Source organism: Lutzomyia longipalpis, chromosome 3 (genome assembly GCF_024334085.1).
Source record: "Lutzomyia longipalpis isolate SR_M1_2022 chromosome 3, ASM2433408v1".
Lineage (NCBI taxonomy): Eukaryota > Metazoa > Arthropoda > Insecta > Diptera > Psychodidae > Lutzomyia > Lutzomyia longipalpis.
Window position 1 is genome coordinate 7,549,658 of NC_074709.1, and position 23,289 is coordinate 7,572,946.

General features: G+C 32.0%; 2 protein-coding genes across 2 annotated transcripts in view; both read right to left on the minus strand.

Annotated features, from left to right (window-relative positions):
- Nucleotides 1–1,728: 1,728 nt before the first annotated feature.
- LOC129791775 (heat shock protein beta-1) lies at nucleotides 1,729–8,821 on the minus strand. The gene is made up of 3 exons (XM_055830198.1): nucleotides 8,311–8,821; nucleotides 2,758–2,851; nucleotides 1,729–2,224 (listed from the first exon to the last, which is right to left on the minus strand). The coding sequence occupies exons 1-3, from the start codon at nucleotides 8,490–8,492 to the stop codon at nucleotides 1,931–1,933; spliced, it is 570 nt and encodes a 189-aa protein (XP_055686173.1). The 5' UTR covers nucleotides 8,493–8,821; the 3' UTR covers nucleotides 1,729–1,930.
- A 6,767-nt stretch (nucleotides 8,822–15,588) lies between these two features.
- Nucleotides 15,589–23,289, minus strand: part of LOC129791784 (uncharacterized) — a 61,004-nt gene continuing 53,303 nt past the window's right edge. The window contains exons 10-19 of the mRNA XM_055830281.1: nucleotides 22,382–22,507; nucleotides 21,548–22,266; nucleotides 19,877–20,080; nucleotides 19,599–19,734; nucleotides 19,368–19,490; nucleotides 19,008–19,277; nucleotides 18,627–18,840; nucleotides 18,433–18,549; nucleotides 17,861–18,160; nucleotides 15,589–17,750 (exon numbers count right to left, since the gene is read on the minus strand). Coding sequence (XP_055686256.1) covers nucleotides 17,536–17,750; nucleotides 17,861–18,160; nucleotides 18,433–18,549; nucleotides 18,627–18,840; nucleotides 19,008–19,277; nucleotides 19,368–19,490; nucleotides 19,599–19,734; nucleotides 19,877–20,080; nucleotides 21,548–22,266; nucleotides 22,382–22,507 — 2,424 coding nt within the window. The 3' untranslated portion in view covers nucleotides 15,589–17,535. The remainder of the gene's footprint in view (nucleotides 17,751–17,860; nucleotides 18,161–18,432; nucleotides 18,550–18,626; nucleotides 18,841–19,007; nucleotides 19,278–19,367; nucleotides 19,491–19,598; nucleotides 19,735–19,876; nucleotides 20,081–21,547; nucleotides 22,267–22,381; nucleotides 22,508–23,289) is intronic.

Sequence of the window (23,289 nt, forward strand, 5' to 3'; positions counted from 1 at the left end):
TCCCCTATTTTTTATGCACATACTAACGATAACTGAACGACACGCATATATAATTATCATTGCTAGAAAAAGCTTAGAGACTTTGTTTGATTTATTAATTTAAATTCCAAATAAAAAAATATGAATATTTTAATTTCTCATCTTTAGGCAATTTTTCTAAAGTTATTTTTTTTAATTCAATATAAATTAACTGATTGAATTAAAATGTTTGTAATGTAATTTTGTTAATAAATATTTTATTTGCATACCACCGCTTAAATTTTATTACAAATATTATGTCTAAATCAATCAAGGTTATGATATTAAATTCAAAATTTCATTAGAATGCCCTTTGCGTGATTTAATTTAGGATATGCAGTCACGTAACAATTTTTTATGTATGCAAATTAATTAATATTGCTTTCTGTTTTAATGTAATATCTCCTTTATGTAGTTCTATTATTTTTTTATTTTGCTCCACAATGAATATCTCTTCAGGGTAATAGTTTTTGTGGCATTGCAAGAGAGGTGCAAAAAAAAGGTAGGAAGATATAACGCAACAATTTTGTCAATATTGAATGAACAAGCAGATTTTGATGTATGTAAAAGTGAAAGTTCAAATCGAAATCACTACGTGACCTGCTAATTGTATTGGGTGAATGTACCTAAGTGTCTGCTTTTTTTTTGGCGCTAACGCTTAAATGTTGCAGAAAAAACTAAGAGAGGGCCAAACATTTCGACACACTCCACCAATTCCATCACGTTTGTTTTTGGACAAGCACACATACTCATATTTTTTGACCAACTACAGAAAATGTGAGAATTTAAGTAATTGGGCGTTAAATTGAGTGAAGAAGGTTTTAATTTATTCCTAATACATTTTTTTAGACAGGTGATAAATTATAAATTAGCATGTGAAAAACTCTTTTCCTAATAGGAAATGTTTCAATTTTCCCAACGATAAATATGAGCGATAAATAGAAATTGAATTATTTGCCTTTTCCTGCTTGGAATAAAAATATTATTCTGAAATTATGTCAAATTCTTGAGCTTGAAGGCTTAGAAGTATGACGAATTCGTTATAAAATCATTTATTATGTGCTTAATTTCAAAAACGAGCTTTCGCTAGTCTTTTGTAGGTATCACGTCGCTATGTACAATCCATTTGTGTCTCTGCTACCCAACTTTAGTACAATTCATTTGAAATATTTAGTAGTTTATTTAACGAATTTCTTGTACTAAAACTAACAAAGAATTTATAAAATATACCTGCTAAACAATAAATATTTCTAGGTCACAATAGAATGATTCTATTTTACTAAAAATTTTAAACTTTAATCCTTCGATGAGCTTTTTACTAAAAAGAAATAATTTCTAAGTTATTTTTGGATCCTAAGGAAGAAAATGCTGCTTAAAATAATTTTATAAGAAGAGAAAACCAGGAGAAAACTTTTAATTGAATTATTTAAGAGTAGAACAGGCTTGGAATCTTTTGATTTTAGGAAGAATATTTCATCTACTACAATCATTAAAGGATTAACGTTCTCTTGGGATGATCTGAAGGTGAATTTTGCATCTTATGCATGACCACAATGGCCATAGGAAATGTACAGCAACCCAGCAGTTCGAAGCTTTCCTTATTGCATCCCCTAATTGCCCTTTAAAACCCCAAATTATTCAAAAGAAGTCAATTTTTTGTTCTTCAAACTGTTGTTCTGCAGAATTTCTCAAATAAAAGACAAAAAGAAATATTTTGTGAAGCTATAATTTAAAAACTATTCTTTTATCGACATTCAGAATTACACAATATTAATAAAATTTGTAAAATTTAGAGTGACAGACAGTTTCATGGATTTGTTTTTCTTCATTTTGTTTTTAAATTAAATTAAGCTCCAAATAAAAAAGAAGAGCATCCAAGCATGAGTATCATCCAGCCAGAAAAGAAAATATCTTAGTGATGGGCAATGGGGATGAGGGTCTCAGCAGCTGTGAGTGATGGCGGCAGTGGGGCATCCACGGTGAGAACACCATCTTTGCTGAGGGATGATCTAATGGATTCTGGGGCAACACCTTTCGGTAGCAGGAATTCACGATTGTACTCGCGGTAGACGCTTTTTGTGTCGGATTTTTCTTCGTGTTTTGCATGCACGAGCAATTTGTTGTCAATGGTCTTCACGACAATCTCCTCTGGGGTATACTGGCTAACATCAAATCGCAACTTCAGCACCTTATTGTCACCGTCTTCCTGCATAGAAAAGAGAGGGAGGGAAACAAGAGAATGATTAGCTTTTTAATATATTTTTACTGATTTTCCAAAAGAAAAGAGAAGCTTTTGAGAGACTTTTTTCCTTGATTTTTGCATTCTAAAATATATTATTTTGAGCTTTGAGCAGAGCAATATTTTATTTTACTGGAAATTTAATAAATCTTTTAAATCTTCTGGGAAATCTTCTTTTTTTCTGGAGAAAATTGTCTTAAAAAAAATTTGTACAATAGCTTGATTAAAAATTCTCTTAGATATTCTAAATAAATTTATTCTTCAATGAGCTTTTGAGAAAACTTCATGTCTGAGAAGAAAAAGCTCCAAAACATCAAGAAAAGTTTTTTTTTGAACAGAATCAATCCCTATAGTTTAACTGATTTAACTGCATTTTAGCGCCAACTCACAACATAATCCTAAAAACTAAATCACCTCCTTGAGTAAAATTCTCAAGAAGGCCTTATGATTAATTTCCACCATCTCACAAAAGCAGTGAAAGTCGATAAATTTTTATTTACCTGAATTAATGGAGAATTTATGTCGCTCACGTAGTTTTGCTTCGGCCTCTGAGACAGAGCCGTATTTCCTGCATTACTCTGTGTGCTTGTGGAGCTGCAATGATATAAAAATAGAATGATTAATAACAATAATCTCACTCTAAGGGGTGATTAATTAAGAAATCAACATTTAGGTATAAAAAGAATATTTGAACGGGGTGTCAAACTGTTCAAGATTGGAATTATTACAAAATATTTTGGCTTCTTTTGGTGGATAAAGTGAAAGAGATTGAGGATAGGGAGCTTTATGACTCACTGGTCAGAAGCTTTTTATCATGCTTTTCATCCCCATCCCTTCTAATAATCCATTTTCTCTCAGCGATGACTCACGGAAAGGAAGAATAGGAGTAAGAGAGAGAGAGAAAGTAAAGGAAAATGGGAGAGGCTTTAAGGATTTCTAAATCTCTCTGAAATGGGATCAATTAAGGATCTTAACAATGGATCAAGTCTCTCCACTCTTCTAATTTATTCCCAAAAAGAGCCAAAAATATTCCTAAAATTCCTATCTGTTTATCCGCCCCATTATCATCAAACATAGACAATGACTAATACAGAGAATAAATAACTAAAAAAAAAACATGAATAAGGATTCCTTTTGTCTCACAAAAGCACCAATAAATAGACAAACAGGACAGTATTGGCTTCTTGTGAAATGCTATAATCCATCTATTTTTGTATGAATCATGAGGAAGATATTTCAACGGAGGAATCCTCAAGACATGAGACACTTTTGAGTTTCATCTCGAAACAAATGAGATGGCTCATAGAGAGGTGTGTGGGCACCACAAAACACGCATTGCGATTGTGAATTTTTGTCAGAGTGGGCAAAATGTATAAATAGAGCTTTTCTGCTGAAAATAATATTTCTAGCATTTTCTCTAGACCGTGCAAGACATTTTCACTGTGAGACATCACACATTTTGGGTATTTTTTTTAACATTCTCACCTCTCGAAGCCATTTTGTACATTACATATAATTTAATATTATTGCATAGTTAAATAGTTAATGCTTCGCGGTATGTTTTGAGCTGAAGGACAAAATCATCGGTGGAACATTCATTTGTAATTTTTCGCGCAATTTCACAAAATACTAAAGTAAATTGTTAATCTAGTAAAATGATGGTGCGAAAATTAGCACAGCACTGCCATGTGCATGTTTATCGCAAAAATTCAATATACATTTCAGATTATTTTTAGAATATCACAAGGAGAAAAGTTTTATTGAGTTTTTTTTCTTTTGAAATTTAAATGTAAAAATAATTTAATTTGATTTGAAAAAAATATAGGTATAAAATGGTTCGATGATTAAGATAATTTTAATAGGAGAAACAGGTATAATAGTCCCTATGGTTTAATTAAAAATTCCACGAGGTAAATTGCATAAAAAATTAAGAACTTTATTACCTACATCAACATTTTGATCAGTAAAAGAGAAATTATGATGAAAATTTATGACTTTCCCGAGATTTGATTAGATATGCAAGAAACTAAGAAAATTAACAATTAATCAATTCTGACTCAAAATTCTTAAAAGTTGTTTCAAGAAGTTCCTAATAATTTCTTCTTTTAACTGAATTTATTAAAATTTTGTGAAAATATCACTTTTTATGGACTCAAAGTGAACAAATTTTTTTTCTAGTGTACTAAATATGTACAACATGAACAAATCTGGGTTAATTAAAATTCCTTATCAAAGAAATTCATTCAAATTAATTTTTGATAACATTTCCTCAATATTGTTGAGATTGTAAAAGGATTTTGAATGGAAGATAAACATGTCGTACATCCAATTTATTTAATGATCTCATTGAATTTACTTTTATTCGCAATCACAGAATAAATTCAAATGGAAGAAATCAACTTGAAGCGTAGTAATATTTTTGTACAAATTGTAAGTGGGTGGATAACTATTGTATTGATTAAAGGAAAACTCAATTGATTAATTCATTTATTGTTTGCTATTTATAGTAAATAAATCAATCAAACTGATAATGCTTATTACAATCTATTTGTGAGGTAAAATGTAAATAAAATAAACATGATTTAAGTAAAATATTGTTTAAGATTTTAAGGAAAATTGTTGTCTGAGACATTTGTTTTAATTTAGTAGTAAATTCTAGACGAATCCACGATTTATTTACAAAAGAATTAAAATATATATATATATTTGCATGCAAAATTTTTAAAAAATATCACATCTACCTAAGACATGCAAAGAATATTTTGTACCTGGTTGTTGTTGTTTTTTTCGTTGTTGTGCTGTTATTAATTTAGCAGGTAAAGAGGGTTATAGATTTCATCCATTTAGAGAGAGAGCAAGTCATGCGAAATTAATATAGCATTTTAGTATTAAAAGTCTTTCAATTTATTTAATTAAATCTTTAAGAATAATATTTTAAATGTTTCTTGAAAAAAATGGGGCAAAAAGGTCACTCAAGGGTTTAGGAAAAGCCTGAAAGGGTTTTTTTTCAGCAAGATAATGGGAAGTAGTCTGAAAAAGTTCGTGAGAAAGAGTTTAAGGGGAGAAATTTCCAATTTTCCAATTTATCATTGAGAAATATAAAATTTGGAGCTTTTTTTTTAAACTTTGAGTGACTTATTATTGCCCCACTTTTCCCTGTGTTGTATAGAAAAATTTATATATACAAGATTAAGAGCCAAAAGAAAGTTCTTCTCATTTTTAAACAATTTTTTGTTTCTATTATTATTATTTTAGAGCTAAAAAATGTGTTTACGTAAGCAATAGATGCTCTAATTTCTTTTTTAAAAATAATATATTATTTTTTAGTTCATTGTACCACGTATTGGTTTATACGAAAGAAAAGACCAAACTCACAAAATCAAACAATGTATGTAAACTTTCTTGTCTGTTTCAGCTTTTATATTTGACTTATGTCTTTTGGGTGTTTAGAAAAACTTTGACGGCATGAACGGTTTGATAAATTAATGTGTTTAGCACGTTTTATTTTAAATAGAAATGAAGGAAAATTCTTTTCTTGGCTCCTGAATTTTTTTAAGAGGAGCTTTAAAGTCTTTAAGGTCTAAATTCTAGAGATTGGGTAGAAAGCATTCTTTGAAATTTTCTTCAAGAATTCTTAATATTCTAATATTCTTAATATTCCTAACAAATAAAATTAATTAAGTCTCTAAAAAAATTTTTTTTTTTTTTTTAGAAAATTAAGGAATCATCTTCCAGATGAAACCCGAGACAATAAAAAAAAAAAAATTAAGGAATATTGAAAAGGAAACCTCAATATTTCTCAGGCTAATTTATCAATTTAAGACAGACTTTCCAAACTTCCAGAGATGTGGAGAGATAAAATTTTCACATTGCCGTATTTATAGAATTTTCTCGAAGTGAATTTCAATGTTAAATTTATTTGCATTAAACTGTGAGTTAGTAATAGAAACTATTGTTGTATCTGGCAACTGTTTTGTCGTGCTAAAATTCAATCATCAACGAAAATAGCCGCAATGGAGTTGCTGTACGAAGTTTTTTTTTCTAATGTATATACTTTACCAATTTTACTTGCAAACATAGTAGACAATATATGTATATATGTACATATGTAGTGTGTAATGTATATAATAGAAATATTTTAATGAACGTGGTAAAGAGGCAGAAGATACTGTGAGTGAATCGCATCATCGCTCCAATTATGCGCACAAAATGGACAAAATAGTCATTTTAATTTAGCGTTGAAATCATTCTAATCTCCGCGTGGTTATCACGGCAACATGACATAGCGCAAATGCCTCAAGTTCAAGTCTTTTTGCCATTCTTCGCGGGCATTTCAATGCGGTTGCTGCCCCCCGCGTGCGTCTTGCACTTTGGCAATTTTGTATGCCGTATTTGTGCAGTAGCATTGAAAGGAAGTCGTCACATCCAATCCCAGTCATGGTCATCACATAATGACGAAATGCTATTCATGAGAGAAGACACGGTGATTTTTTAATTGAGTTTCCCGCCACTCTTGAGGCGCTTGCAAGAAGAAACAGTCAGAGCGCCATATAAGGCGAATGAATGTGGCAGACCAAACAGACGGGTGTCTCCCAAGAAGCCAACACAGTGTGACTGTTCAGTGTCACACGAGATGATTGTTCAATGGGAAAAGCGTCGATTTTGTCGCGAGTTGGCGGTTAATCTGCGTGTGAGAGGTGGATTTTAAGCATAGAGAGAGACCAAAGAGGCCAATCACCCAAAAGCTTGCATGTCTCCTCTTTCCTTTAACATCATTCGTGATGATGCTTTTGTGTATTGCAAAAAAATATACATATACAGCTGGATTTATCATTATAAGACTTTACCTATGTATGTATATATCTTGAGCTGAATTAACTTTTTACAACCCTCCATAATCTCCATAACACCCACCTCACCCACCTTAATAAGCAACCGCATGATGACTTTATTGAAGATAACAGTCAAGTTGGAAAGTTGGACTTTCTATGCTTTTTCTTCTCTTTATTTTTTCTTTAAGCTTTTAACTTGCATGTGGGTGTTCAAAACCTAGCGCCATGGCGCTCATTAATATAGTTTTTTAAACTAAATTTCACTTCTTTCTTACAATTTATGTTTAATTTTTAGCCTTTTGCCAATTTGTTTGGCGATTTTCACCAATATTTGATTAAGTTCTAACATTTTCTTATCTTTTCTTGCGCAATTTCTTTCAATTTGGCGATTTCTTAAACAATTTTCTGCATTTTTACAGTGTTCAGCTTTTGCTGATTTCTGCTTTCTTTGAAATTTTTTATCAAAATAATTTATTTAACATTTACACATATTAGCTGTGATAATTTCTTATTCAAAATCAATAAAAGAAAAATAGAAAATTCTCAAAATTATTTTTCTTATTTTCTTTGCTGACGGTAAGTTAATTTTTCTCAGCAGTTTATGATAATCTCACTCAAATTGAAAGCTTTGGCTGAATTAGGTTGCAATAAAAGAAGATTTTTGGTCTTAATTCTGATGTCAATCTTGAAATTTTAGTTCTTAAGACTCTATCACAAAATTTAAAAGATCATGAAATGAAATCTTGTCTCTAGAATTATAACTTTTGTTGATTAATATGTAATCACAATAGCATAAATTTTACTTCAATACCAAAGACAATCGTGTACTTCAATGCTAAAATGAATACCCTGCTAGTCCTTGAGTACTCGCTGTCTTTAGCATAATCTTTAGATGTCTCATACTGATCGAAAACACATACATTAAGTAATTTTCATTGAGATTTTCATTTTGCTTGAAGACGTGAAGAAAAATTAAATTCTATTTGCCAACATTCCGTCATCAATTGATTTTTCCCCTCATTCATTTTTTTTCTTCTTTTCAATCTTCGGACAATGTGTTTGACCTTTTTGCACCTTTCCCCTCAAAAAAAAATAAGCGGCCGTATCACAAAGAAACTTTTCAGTTGCTTTTTTTTCTTTTTTGCTCCTAAATATCACTTCTACTTTTAGCACACACACTTTTACTACATATTATGCTACATTATATACTTTCATCCTCACCTTGATGATGTTTCAAAGAAATTGGCTTCGCGGTTCATTAATTCAGATCTGAATTTAGCCATTTCCTCTTCCATTTTGCGCATTTCAGCATCAAAACGCTCACGAATGGAGGCAAATTCCGTATCGATGACACTGAAGTCGCCCAATTTTATTGGGATGTTGCATTTATTGCCCTCAGCCATTTTCTTCTGTTAAATTCTTTTATAGAAAACTTCACACTAATGTAAGAAAGAAGAACTTGTCGCAGGAACTTTTTGTACTTTCCCCTTTGTTGGGTTTTTATTTCACCGAAAATATATTATAAAAGAGAGAATTTCTTCTTTAAGACACTTGTCTCGGTGGAGAAAAAATTTTATATTCTTCACGATTATTTATAGAGACCCAGGGACAGCGGTATTGGAATAGGAGGGACCGTAAAAAGTATTTTATATTAGCGATAAAGCACTTGCTGTTTACACCACGGAATTGTGTTCTTGACTGAACCACTCGGACTCTGGGTTTATTTAAATAGCATTTGAGTTTGCCGATCGTGAGGAATTTATTAAGGGGAATGGGCCAGAGAGAATTCAAGCAGAATTCCCCAACACTGAGACACCCCAAACGTACACAACCGCACAATTTCTCTGTAGCGACAAACGCATACGCCTCGGTAGACTATGTTCATTAATGTGCTATGTATAGCTGTGGTGCGACGTTGAAGCAACTTCGGCTACGCGGACGGAGATGAGGTAATATGCCTTCATGAGAGAGCCATGCGCACTGGATGACGTCATGCGCACAACTACATAACACACCAACAACCGCCCACACTCCCCCGCCTCCCCCTCCGCGGAAACATTTTTCACTGACACAGCATAGAAAGATGCATCAGCAGAAGAACATAGAAGATGATCGAGAATAATCTTTCCCATATAAGTGATTTCCTCGATTTTCTTTTACAAGGAAAATTCTCTGAGAGCAAGATTTATGTTTTTCTTTTGTGATTCATTTGGAGTTGACTGGGTTGAAATCAAATTACAATTTTGAGGATTATTTATGAAGATCTAAGAAGCTGATGGAGAATAATCAAGTTGAGGAAAGATTTTAGAAGAAATCTTCAATGAATTTTGATAAAATTTTCCTGATAAAATTAGAAAACGTTAGAAATTCTAGGACGAATTCCAGGATAAAAGAAACATTGAAAAATCAAAGTCAAATTAACAAACGTTAAAAATTCTGGTACAAATTTTAAAACGTTAGAAATTCCTGGACGAAATGTTAATCACAGAAGATTCTTAGATGAAATGTCATACAATACAAATTCTAGGAAAAGGATGTCAAACGTTAAAACAATTCTAGGACGTTAAACGTTAGTTAGAAATTATGGGATAAAATTACAAACTTGAGGGATTTTGGATAAAATGTGAAACGCGAGAAATTCTTAGATCGATAAAATGACAACGGAATGAGAATTTCTATCTTCGTTAGCAATTTTGAGATAAACTTTAATGGTTAAAAAAGATTAGCTTGGAAAATGTTTTATTTCCTTTGCATACTGGTGTTTAAAGTTAAGGATAAAAAATTTAGAATGAATTGTAGATCGTTAGAAATTCTGGGATAAAATGTCACACGTTAGTAATTCTGAGAGAAAATGCCATACGGATAAACGAAAAAAATCGTGGGATAAATTGATAATACTGTTAAAAATTCATTGTTAAATTGACAAACGTTTTCTAGGAAAAATGTAAGAAATTCTGGGATAAAATATTAAACGTTTGAGTTTGAAGGAACAAATAAAATTTTTCTCTTCAGAGTTAAATGCTCGAATAAAGTTGGAAATTCTGAGGAAATAAACTTTCTTCATCTTCTTGATAATTCGAACTACTATCCGCTGTTCCAAAGCATATCTTTAGATCATTCTATGTGCAGAAAAATATCAAATATTTTTTAAAAATTGCTTCTTGTTTTTGTTTAACCATTTTATTCTTAGGAAAAATTGCAGACGATTTTTCCTACATATCAAATCGAATTTTCTTTACAAAAATGGGAGAAAATAGAAATAAAATTTATGTATTTTCTCTAGCGGAAATGCTGTTCAATCAACACATTCATGTAAAGTAGACACCCAATATGAGCGCAGCAATGCCACAACGTTGTAAACAATTTGAGAAGGTCCCAATGGGCCAATGAGGCCAATATACAAAAATTTTCAAAGCTTTGCCTTTTACGGTTGGACAAGATAATGACTTATTCGTCGTGTTGTTCAATTAGCTCTATTCTCCCTTTTAAGATTAATAATTTTCTTTTTAATTTTCTAATTCACCTTCCATTCATTCATTACCAATCTGTAGCAACCAAAAAATGCATTAAATTGTTTTCTTTTTTTTTCCTTAATTTTAAATGGACACAAAAACATCGTATTTAAAATATTTGGCTGAACTCCAAGTTCATGACAAGATTATAATTAATTCTTAAGTGATTCATTGCGTGTGGGATTCAATAACAAAAATCAAGATGATGAATTTCCGGAAACGTATGGAAACCATTTGGTACTTGTTGAAGTATTTCATGACGATTGGGATGATATAGTTTTGTGGATTTTTCTAGAGTTTCCCAATTGTGGAAAATGTGACGATTATGGTAAAGTTTGTATCACGTTTTGCTGATTAATTTAGTCCACATTTTATTGCGCATCTGTGTGTGGCTAGAAATAACTTCTTACACATTCACTTAGAATGTTTTTGTTTGGAATTAAATTATATTTATGGGATAATGTAGACAATATTATCTTTCAATCTCAAGTAAACTTGTTGGTAAATATTTACTATGCAAGTCATTTTATCTTTAATGAATCCAGATTCTTAGCTAATGTCTTCAATTAGTTTTGTAATCGATAGAAGCATGAGGTTGATGGTGAAAAAAATAAAATAAAATTCTGATAAGATTTCAATGGAATGAGCTTTCAAGCTTAATCATAAATGTCTTTGATTTGCTTTTAGACATATAGATTTTACTAGAATTTATGTACATAGCGTAGGCGCTTGTACAACTTACTACATACCATCGACTAGACTATTTGCCGTGAATAATAATGTAAGACTTGTTTAGCAAGGTGTTAGCTCACATTGTAACCTCTTAAAGTACTAAAATCTTTAAGAAAATCCATAATCTTGCCCTACTAGAAAATCTTCTTAAATAGCAAAAATTCTAAAATTATTCTTTTGTCTCCAATATATTCAAAAGAAAATCATCAAGCTTCCTGCAAACTCTTCGCTTGAGATCTCATTTTCACATTACACTGCGAAGGTGAAAAATATCACCAAGATCATCTCAGCGGGATGTTAAGTGAGGGGGCGTCCGTATGGAGATGAAAATAAGTATTGCGCTACATAATTCAAATCACAACCTGCGACAACTTTATTACACCGTGTGTGTGATTTCTATGAGCTAGCTAACCATACTGAGAGTATTTGCCAGCCGAAGACATTACCTTTTAAAGTCACCAAAGTCATGCAACCCACGCACCTCTTTTACAAATCACATTTCTTCTGGTTTTCTTCCACGTTGTTCATTCCATTTTTTTTATCAACTGAGATTTTTGTAGAGTGGGATAGAGTTGAGTGTTGTTGCCTTACTGGAAAGTCGGTGTTTTTTATTTCACTTGGAATATTTTGCACTTGATGGTTTGATGGTTAATAAAAGAGCTAAAATATTACTTTTTTTTTAAAAATTCAAAAATACATAAAAGAAATTTTTTTTCGAATTCTCTCTATTTTCAGAATTTAAATAAATTGTTCTCGGATTAATTAAAGTCGGAACAAAAAGAGTTACAATTCTGATTGATTGAGAAATAAAGCTAAAGGTATTAAAACATAATTTTCCACACAAATTCTAATGAGATTCTAATTAGAACGATAAACATATCTAAATTTCAATGCATAAATAGGCTAAATTTTTCTTGAAGAATTATCTAAATAGATTAATCTATTTTTATTGCCATAATTCTCCTGTAAAAACTTTCACACCATAGTGAATAATTTTCTTGGTAATATCCTTTTACTATATAGGTTAATATGTATCCACGTATGTATATATTTTCCACCTTTTTCACATAAAAACCAAATATATCGATCTAACGTGACATTTGAGAGTTCATTGTTCTAAAAAACAAGTTGTTTGTGCAACTTTCCCTCCAAGACAGCTCGCACTTTAACCATGTCTCTGTATGATGAATTAATCCTTCAACTTAAAGGATCTTTGATGTCCTTAGAAATATTTAAACATTCTTAAGAGAAATTTTTTTTGTTTCTGAAAAAAAAATCTTTTTTTTCCAAAGCTTTCGACTTCTAAAGCTTTTTAATTTTAAATTAATTTCCTTATTTTTATCAATATAATTCAGGATATTTTTAATTACTCTGAAATTAATAAAATTAAGTTATATAACTTTAGAATTTTGATTTATTTGCTTGCTTGTTTATGTTTAGTAACTCAACGATTTTTATTTTTCAACCTAAAGCTTTTTGCCTTTTTGCGTTTTCAGACTATTTACTGAGATATCTAACTACTCTAAGGTAATTACTATCAATCTCTCAGGTAGAAAATCGTTGGAAATGTCGGAAAATTCCACCAACTTTATTTACCCCACTAGTGACTTTTTTACCCGCCGAGTTTAAAAAAAAAGTCAGAACCGGAAGAGTTCAGGAAAAGCTCGAAAACTCATATTTCCCAACTAAATAGGGAAAAGTGGTCTAAGACAAAGCTGTAGGATAGGAAACCTATAAGAATGATCTATCGAGGAAATTTTCTTGCTTTTGGGGAATCCTGCCGATAAGAATTTATGCAATTTGACATTTTTAGCTCCACCCACCCCTAAAGTATAACTATTATTTTTTTGTAAATTTAATTTATTTAATAAAATTAATGAGAATTCAACAACATTTTCAATGAGAGCATACTGCAAATATCTATTCATCACATATTACCTCTACTATCCCATTTAGTCAAGTTTTCTATTGATCCAGACTCTATGGCGCGACTGGAGGTAAATTTAAAAATGCACAATAGGTTTTTCTTCCCGCGGTGTGATTCATATTTTGTGTAAATTGGGTCAAAGTAGTGAGAAGAGTCTTTAAGCTTTTTTTTTTGCTTTCAAGTTTAGAATGAAAGTTAATTCATAAATTGAGAGATTTTTCCATAAAGACACGAACAAACTTTTTTTTTTACGTAAAATGCTTTATTTAAATTATTTTTAATTTTAGAGGGAATACTTCTCTTCCATCTCTTCTAGGTTTCTAAGATTGCAAAATGAATCTAAAAATAGGAAAATTACGTCTTGTTGAGTAGTCTCATCTTGGAAGTGTTCTAATATAGAGAACCTACTGTATCTATTTGCCCCTGTCGAAAAAAATTCTTTTAACAGACTTTCGACTCTTCTATTTATTAAAAACTTTCCTCATTCTAAAAAAAATATTTTTTTTTTAAATTTATTTCCTTGATAAAGGGGATGCCATCATCCCTAATGATTCTCCTACTAAAGAAATAAAAAAAACCGTAGGGGAGAGCGGGGCTAATAAAGTCACTTAAGGGTTTGAAAAAGGCTTAAAATGTCATATTTCCTATCTAGATAGAACAAAATGATCTTAGAAAGAGTTGTAGGGCAAGAAATATCCTAAAGAATTGGACTATACATTTCGCTTTATCTGTTTGGGAAATATGATATTTTGAGCTTTTTCTAAACCCTTAGGTGACTTTTTTAACCCCGCTCTCCCCTATTCTTCCTCAGAAGTTCTGCATGAAATTTTTCTATTAAAGATCGACTTTTCCAATTCAATCCTAATTTAATTGATTGAATTAATCATATTTCGCGCAATTTTCGTGCCATCTTGCGGCATTGTTAGTTGTTCCTGTGTGGTTCGAACCTTGGTCGATGTTATAAAATGTTATATAAAGCCACACATTGGCTAGTTCTTGTGAATTAAAGAAAAAAATCATGTGTTGAGTTGATAATGGTACGGCAGGTCATTTGTTATATAGATGGAGTGCATTGACTTGAAGTTTGGTCATGATTTTCAATGAAGCTGTCCTGTTTTTTATATCAATCAACACGAAGCCAGTAGCCGCATCTCACACAATGTGATTGGGATGATTTTAGAGAGAAGCAAAGATGCGAAGGAATAAAAAAAAATGAAGAAGAAACGTTCATCTCCACATGGTACTAAAAGAGGCTGATGGTTTAATGAATTAATTAATTGCAGCTGGGATACGCGGAAGGAAAAATTGCTGCTGTTTTACAAAAGCTTTATCCGAGAAAACTGTTAATCAGTGAATCTTGTATGCGGCGTTTACCTTATTCTACCTCGTGTGCGCCATGTCTTTGGCGTTTGTCTTTCCATTCAACTCTTTAGTGGGAATTTTATAATATGTTTAGCTCCAAGGAGACAATATTTCTCAAACAGAAAATCAGCTAATCTACCCGCGACGACGCGTAAACTATATATGAAGTGAATACATTCACAAATTTGGCATTGCCAGTTGACCTAAATGGTGACTCATTTTATTCTTTCTTCTGTTTTTTTTCTTCTTCGGCATCATGCTGAATAAAATGCGAGGAATAAGACGTGAAAAAGAAGAGAAAAAAAAGGCATGAGACCCCAGGAATGTGTCCGTTCGTTGAACCAAACTCATATGGTGCGTTTGAGATTCTTTGATTAGTGGAATAAGAAATCACGTTTCGAAATCACCGCGCTATTTAATATTAAAAAGACACTATTTATAGACATTGACACAGAGATCAAGGCATTTTATCCACACACAAGGCATACACAAATGCGCAAAACTATGATGAATGAATGATCTTTTAGTTTTTCAAGCATATATGCCCCCGAGAAGCCCATAAGAAGTCTCAAAAAAAAAATATATCTCGTTTTATTTTTTCCCTTCACACAGTCCGCGAGACATTTTAAGGAGGTATTCATGCGAAGAAAAATCCACGGAGTTTCGAGTGAATTGCAAAAATGTTAAAAAGAGATAATTTCAATTAATTTAATTAGAGAGAAAAATTAATTGAAAGTATGAGTTGGGCGCGCATGATGCATTCCACGGATGCGTGAACAAAATATGTTGCATTAACCAGGTGAAAATATTTTTATACTTTTCCCTTCTCCAAAAAATAATTTTCCCTTTTAATGACTTCTTTTCAATATAAATGTAATGTTGCTAATGAGATCGATGCGGAAGAATTTCATGTGGATTTACAAAAATGGTCAGCAGATACGCCCCTTTAAAATATAAAAAAAAATATTTTTATGTTAAAGAATAAAATTCCATTTTATTGCTGTATAATAAATCATAATATATATTCAAGAAAAAAAACGTGACATTACAAAAAAAATAAAATATTATATATTTGGAAATTAATTAGTAAAAGTTTTGGGATAGATACATAATAATCTACTAAATATATATATTTCTCTGTGGCAGGACTTATATGCTAAAATGGCGAAAAATAGGTAGATAATTTGCAACATTATTAGTGTTAATTTTGTTGTTGTTGTTATTTAAATATTTATATACCTAATTTTATAATAATAAATGTAAATGTTTTTTGTTGTTGTTTTGATTTAGACAGACAATTTAATTTTTTTTTTACTTCTTATCATTTTTTTCAACATAACATTCCTTATAGAATGTTTTAATTAATAAAATGGACATATAGAGATGTGTTTTTGCATTAATAATGATGACATTATTCTAGAGAAAAGCTCTATTATTTGATCATACATGTTGTAGCTTAAAATACTATCATAAAGATGTTTTCATTTGTATGCAAATTTGCCTCTAAATGTTAAAGAAAAAATAGTAAAACTCAATAAATCTATAGGTAATTTATTCATTTTTTGTTTGGGACAAAAACTTGCCAAAATGTTTTTTTTTTTTTAATTGAAAAGTTGTAAAATCAGTCATAAATTCTAAAAGATATCTTTTGAGTTATTTTTTAATTCATCGAATTAGGAAGATAAAGATCATTTCACAGTTTTTTTTAATGGAAGGAAAGGACAATTTTTAGGGAAAGTTAGTTAGAAAAATGAAAAATCTTGCGCAAAATTAATGGAAATATTTTTTTATACTCAAAATTTCTTAGGTTTTTAATTTTTCAGACACTTGTCATAAATTAAATAAAAAGAAGTTCACTACTAAGTCTAGCTTAATCCGTTCCTTAATCCAGATTTAAGCTTTAACTTTTTTTAATCAGGTTTTTGAGGCTTCAAAATCAGAAGAAACTGAATTTGATTTAGCCTTAGTTCAGTCTGTCAAAAAAATTAATCCACGGTCTAGGAAGTTAAGGTATGACTTAAAAAACTTGAGCCTAGCTTTAAAAAACTTAGGAATAAACTAAGAACTAAAATCCGGAAAAAAAATAAAATTTGTCTAGAGACTGAGATGTAGCTTAAAAAACTAAAGCCCAGTGTAAGACAACCTAATTCTGAATTAAGAAACTTAGGCCGGGACATAGTAACCAATTTCATCCATAGATTGGATTGGAAGGTTTGAGTTTGAATACATTTTCTCTGCTTGTCTAATTTTTTTTCTGAAAATTTGATTATTTAAGATTCAAAAATTAACTTTCAATTTATTCAATTTAAGGATACTTAAAACCGGTGTTGTATATTTTATTTTCAATTTCCTTGCTCAAGACAATTTAATTTTAAATTGAAAAATTGATCTTCAGACTGATTGTTTAAAGGAAATTTCCAAATTTTCCAAGATTTTTTCACTGGTGCAATAAATAAAGGAAAACTTAAAGATTCATGAGTGAAGGATGTGGCGAGTGATTTGTAAGGATCTGTAGAAAGTTTTTTGTGAAAATTGGAAAATTAAGAGCACTGGGAAATTGGGGAAATACTATTCAAAAAATTCGTCAAGTTGTGTTCGGTGTGGTATTCAAAATTTGGTGTAGAAAATTAAAATTGTTTTACAATATTTATTTACTAAATTTTCTTCATGTAATTTTGTCCCTACAGTCGATCCCTTTTACAACGAACAATGCTTTTTTTAAGAGATTTATCCATTTTTTATAAAGCTCCTGAAGCTTTGGATTTTATGAACTGAATTTCAGTCCTGTTAGACGATGTAAAGCCAAAAAGAAAATATTGTTTGTTGTATAGAGCATCCTATGTAATGTATACTACATGTCCAGGTGCAAACATCCAGAGTTTGTGAACTTGGAAAGAACCTTCCAGTGGTTCTCTAGAGGTGGACGGTGACTGAGTCAGTTATATAGGGATTGGGGGAAGATGATGGCGATGTGGCAGCTTGTGGCCTCTCTTCAGCATCTGTGGCAATTGTTTGGTTATCAGACGTCGAAGTGGAGCTATGTGACTTCATCAGTGTATGACTCCAATTTGGTGGGACATCACTCGATTCATCCGGTGACAGAGAAAAGTCTGCAATTATTCCACTTTCTGCAAGAGAAAAATTAAAAGAATTTTCCATGAAAAATTTATTTAAAAAAATTTTTTTAGAACTTTATTTCTCTTTAAAAAAACAGTTTTGTGTTTAAAAAAAATCTTACCCATTGAGCACTGACTGACTAATGTTGTCGAACGGTGGTGTTTTCGTCCATTCATCGTTGCCAATGTGGATGAGATGCAGGTTGTAATGGGAATATCCTCCTCGACCAATTGAAGGGCATTTGTACGCTGAAGATTGCTTCCAGCTCCAGAACTGCTGCCATTGCTTGAACCGGCACTCGTACTTACGGATGAACTACTCGTACCGGAAGACATACTGCTCACTGATATAACAGAATTGGGACGTCGTGTTGTCTTTATTTCTGTCTGATTTGCCGTAAAGGAGTTGCGGAATTTTGGAGCTGTTAATGAGAGAAAAAAAAACCTACATTACCCAAGAAACACGCCATGACTTACTGATAACCGATTTTTGTAATGCTTTGTGACTCTGTATTTTTTTTTACATTCATGATTAGAAATTTTTGAAAATTAATTTAAAAAGAAAAACATTTAAAATGAAAACAAAATCTTAAATAAATTAAATTCACGATTAAATTCAAAAAGTACTAAAAGAACTTTGATTGTAACGTTTACATAGAACCATCACTTAAAATTAAAAAAAAAAATAACGTACCTTTTCCAAGCTGCGAAAAGCTTATAGAACGATCATTAATTTGATTTTGGCTCGGTCGAATGTCAAGGCATGGTTTACTTCCAATTCCCATTGAAGACATTTCCATTAATCGAATTTCTACGCGAGAAATAAATAGAAAAAAATCAATAAAATCTTTTCTTTTCTTTAGCAAAAGAAATAATTTGAAAAAATACCTCGATTCTTCCTAGCTTGCTTCCACAGAAGTTTGGAAACTTCCTCAGTCCATGCATTTTTAATATCCTCGGACATACTCTGGAGGGTCCATGTGTCACCTGGTTTCCTTTTGCGGAACCAAATTTCAAATTTTGTACTTGAATCACCCACATGGGCCGTCAAGCCCATGTCTGATGTCTTTATGCTGTTTTTGTAGATGTAAAGGTCTAGGTTCTAGAATAATTAAATTTAAAAAAAAGTGTTTAGTTTTCTTTATTTCAACTTAAAACGAAAAAAAACTTGAAATTCAACATTTCTTTACTTAAATCCCCAGAATCCCTATTTTCGTTAACGGAAAGGATGGGAAAAGTATTAAAATAAAAAGTTTCAGATTTATTTACCTTTCTATCGGGAAAACGCCTGGCTTTGCTGAAGAGAACCAATTCTTCAAAAAGGAAAACCTGGCGTAGGGATTTTTTCCCACCACGTCCTTGCCAAACGAGAAACTCATTCTGCCTCAGAAGTCTTCCTTGCTCCTTAACATTAACGTCACAGTCTCTAAGTGAATCCATGGCAAGGAGATCATTGCCGTGGCGCAATTGAAAACGAACCATCGTTTCAGCCTTCTGTAGTTCATCCAAATCCTCCGCAATGTACCTCTGTACCGATCCCTTAATGTTTTAATTAAAAAAAAAAATGAGGAGTTTTTTTTTAAATCATTTTAATCTTATTTTCTTCGGTAAAAGTGAAAGTATTCTTACTTGAACATTGGAACAAGCTTTCATGAGTTGTTGAAGAAGAAGAGCATACTTTCCCATTCGTTGTACAGGCTTAAGTAAATACGACGCTAAGTCCATTTTGTCGTTTAATTCAAGTTGTTTGGACTATTTTTTTTTAACAAGAAGAAAAAATATTTAAAAGAAAAATCAGTTCTCAGTGTAAACAACATTGTAGATGGATAAGAATTCCAAAGAGGCGGATTATAATCATACCTTAAAGAATGATGTACCATATTCACTCATCAGGGAGTCACTTTTGGGTTTATTTTTATTATAAAGTGCATAGAGGTAGAATTCACTCTCATGCCGAAGGAAAGTTGATCCCACTTTAAGAGGATTCTTCTCAAATCTATGCCACATGAAGTGAGATGAACGTCGCGCGGTTTGATTGAGAAATGAAAGAACAAAAAAAAGAGCAGCAACAACAAAAAATGAAGATAAGTACACACGTGAAGAATAATTGAGATGAATGCAGAGGGAGAATACTTTACCTTTCGAGCTCTTCTAAGAAATGCTGTTGATGAAATTCATATATTCTCTCGACATTCCCAAAAATTACATTCCTCTGCCCCCTCAGTGCCTGTGGAATATCATCTCTCAGAAGTTCTTGCGTATAGTTCTCAATTATATACTGCAATGCTCGAACGTAGTCGCGTTCTGTTCCAATCATTTCCCGCATGATCAAAAGAAGCGTCCTTAAAAAAATTTAAGGCGAAAGATTAAATTAAACAGATTAACTCAAGTGATGTTTAATTGCATATTTACAATAGAATCAATTAAAAAGTCATATTTCACAGACTTCGCTCTCTCTCTAAGCCCTTATGAAAAGTGATAATGCAAATGGTACGCGTAGAAAAAATGTATTTATTGCCATTTTGTGATAACGATTTTCTAAAATTTTGTTAAAATATAATTTTCACTTATTAAAAAAAATAAAAAATAAATAAATAAACGTGAAAACATAATTAATTTTATGATTCTAAAGACCTTAAAATATAATTTTTAATGTTAAGATTTTTCATTTCAAAATAATGGTAATTCTTGAAAGAAAGAAGAAGAACGATGACGATGAGGAAATATTCTCTACAAAGTCCGGCAAAGTTCCTTCTCAAATCAATCTTAAATTTTTAAAGAATACTTTAGTTGCTGCGCTTAAAATTCTTTGCTGCGCTTAATTCTTTTATATCGGGCTATTATAGTTAGATCAGACTAAATCAGGACTATAGGATTTTTTATAAATGATATTTACCAATTTGCGCAAATGCGAAAAGGCGCATATTTTGATCAATTCAAAGTTTTAAGAAACTTTAGTCTGGCTTTAAGAAAATAGGTTTGTTTAAGGAAAATTTGAACTTGGTTTGAAATACTTTAGCCTAGCCTAAAAAACTTAGGCTTAGCTTGAAAAATTTAGGTCTGATCTAAAAAAAAACGAAACAAACCAAGTTTGAAAACTGAAATCTAGATTGGGAAATTTAGGCCTGGCTTAAGAAAACATTAGTCAGTTTGAAAAAATATTGAACAAGCTTAGGAATGGTGGGTCTAATTTTAGAAAACGTAAACTTGGCTTAAAATAAAAAAAAAACTTAAGCTGAAGTTAGTAATGAATTTCCTCGGATATCTCAAAACTTTAACTGTTAGATCCGAAATTGAGAAGTAACTTTTTCAAATCAATCTTTTATAATGAAGTATTATAAAAAATAATTCTTTGTAGTCGATTTAACAAAAATCTTCTTTAAAGCCTACCTTTTTAGTCAAATTCATTAATATCAATGTCGAATTTTCCTCTCAAATTAAAAGCTAAAGTACAATAATTTGAAAAATATCATGAATTTTTTTTTTTTTAAATTTAAATTCCATTATCAGAAAATACCAAAACGTAACGTCTACCGCTGGCACTATAAGAAATTAAGAGCAAGAATAGCATGAAAAAACGTCCCGATCCAATTTCCATAATAGCACTTGATGATAAAGCTCTTAAATAAAAATTTACAATATTTGAGCTCTCTTCGAAGAGCCAACATCTGCTGCTGGTGGCTCTCACAATGCCACTAATGCAGTCCGCTGGGGACTTGAGCTCATTCCGAAAATTATAAAATGAGGAAATGCAATTGAACCACTTTCATGCGGGGCAGAACTATTTTTGGCTTTTTGGTCAAACTTACTTTTGTGTTTTCTGATCCAAGCCCGTCGCCTCGTCCAATTCGGACAAGTGGAGATTGGATGAATGGCAATGCAAATGGGAATTTGGCTGAAAGGGTGCTGGTACGTCTGCGGTATGTTGCTTTTGGGCAATTTCAAAGCAATCCTCCTCGAGATCATCGCTGTTGGTGCTCTTCACGCACCCCCCTAGGGCGGCATCTTCGAAGCTCTGACACGAACAAGCACGCGTTAGTTTGTCACTATTCTCACACCGATCGCACCCACTGAGTCCGGAATCGGCTAACTTTGAGTGCTCCTCATCTTCCTCCTCGAGATTCGTCCCATCCTCACCGGGGATGTCCTCCTCTTTGGCCAGCAGCGGTACACCTTGCTTCGGATTCTCCTGATCCAACCAGCAGATTTCTTCCTGGACAGATGGGGTATTTGGTTTCTGTGCTACCGCAATGGGATCCTTTGCCTTGGCATTCTCACGACATCGCTCAATGAGCCCGTGATCACCAATTTTCTCAGCCAACTTCTGCATCTCCTGCTGCACATCGTCCTCCTTGATGTGCAACCCCAGTAAATGATGCAACCTCGCAGCACCTTCAATCCTCTCGCGTGTTGTCTCTAATTTTTCACTAAATTCCCGGAGATTTTCCTTGAGATTGCATGCACTATCACGGAGATTTTCAATCTCCATTGTTGCCTCATGAAGATCTCGACCTTTGGCAAGATGTTTCTACAAAAACAAATCCACGGAAAATACACAATTTTTCTTTTAGTAAAACAAGAAGAAAGCAACAACAAATTCCTTTTTAGTGAGAAAGTTTTTAACAATATCTGTGTCACTTTACCATCGATATGAAGTAGAATTTCTCAAAATCTTGCTCGTGATCTTTAATTATGTCGCCCGATTCCAGTGGAACTTGTGTATATTTATGAACAGATTCATCGCCGTCGTTTCTCATCCACGTTAAGACCTGAAGTGAAGTGGATATGTAATTTTTTTATTATTATTCATTTTCTTTTCTTTACATAAAAATACTCTCTTGTGGTGGAGTGAAAGAAAATAGAGAAATTAAGAGTAATTAATAAATCACCGATGAATTATTAATTAAATTACTTGTTACTGTAAACATGCGGTGAAATGGATGCGTGCAAAAATATTTTTCTCCTATGATCTTCATTAAAATTCCTTTTGAGAATAAAGAATGTTATGCACGAGGCATAGTGTAAGTCCCCCGCATGTAACCAAAATTGGCTTTTAAATTATTGTAGGGGATCATTAAAGATTCAAAATAAGCGTGGTCATTTCCCGGAAAAGCGCTGGGAAACCTACGAATTTTCCGGTTTTTGGTGTAACCTATATTGATTTATTTCTCAATTTCTATCAATTGTAGAATATTGCGATTGGTGTCAAATGAAAGCTATATCAATGCTTAATATTATATATTAAAACCATTTTCCAAAATGCACAAGAAGGTGAAAATTCGGAAAGATTTTCCGAACACGCATTTTTCTTTCGCCTCCCATTTCCACAATATTGCATGGGACCACCTGGAACATCCCTCATTTTGTAGCTTTTTTAATCCCCTTTCATTTGGTATAGCACTTGCTGGGGAAATCTGCTGGGAAAACTGTTTTTTTTTTTAGTGATTTTCAATGTTGGAAAAACTCACTATTCGAAGGCTGCAATGTTATACCGGAGCTCACACCGACTTAGCCGATTTAACAATGCAGCCCTCGTATTGCCATCTCATCA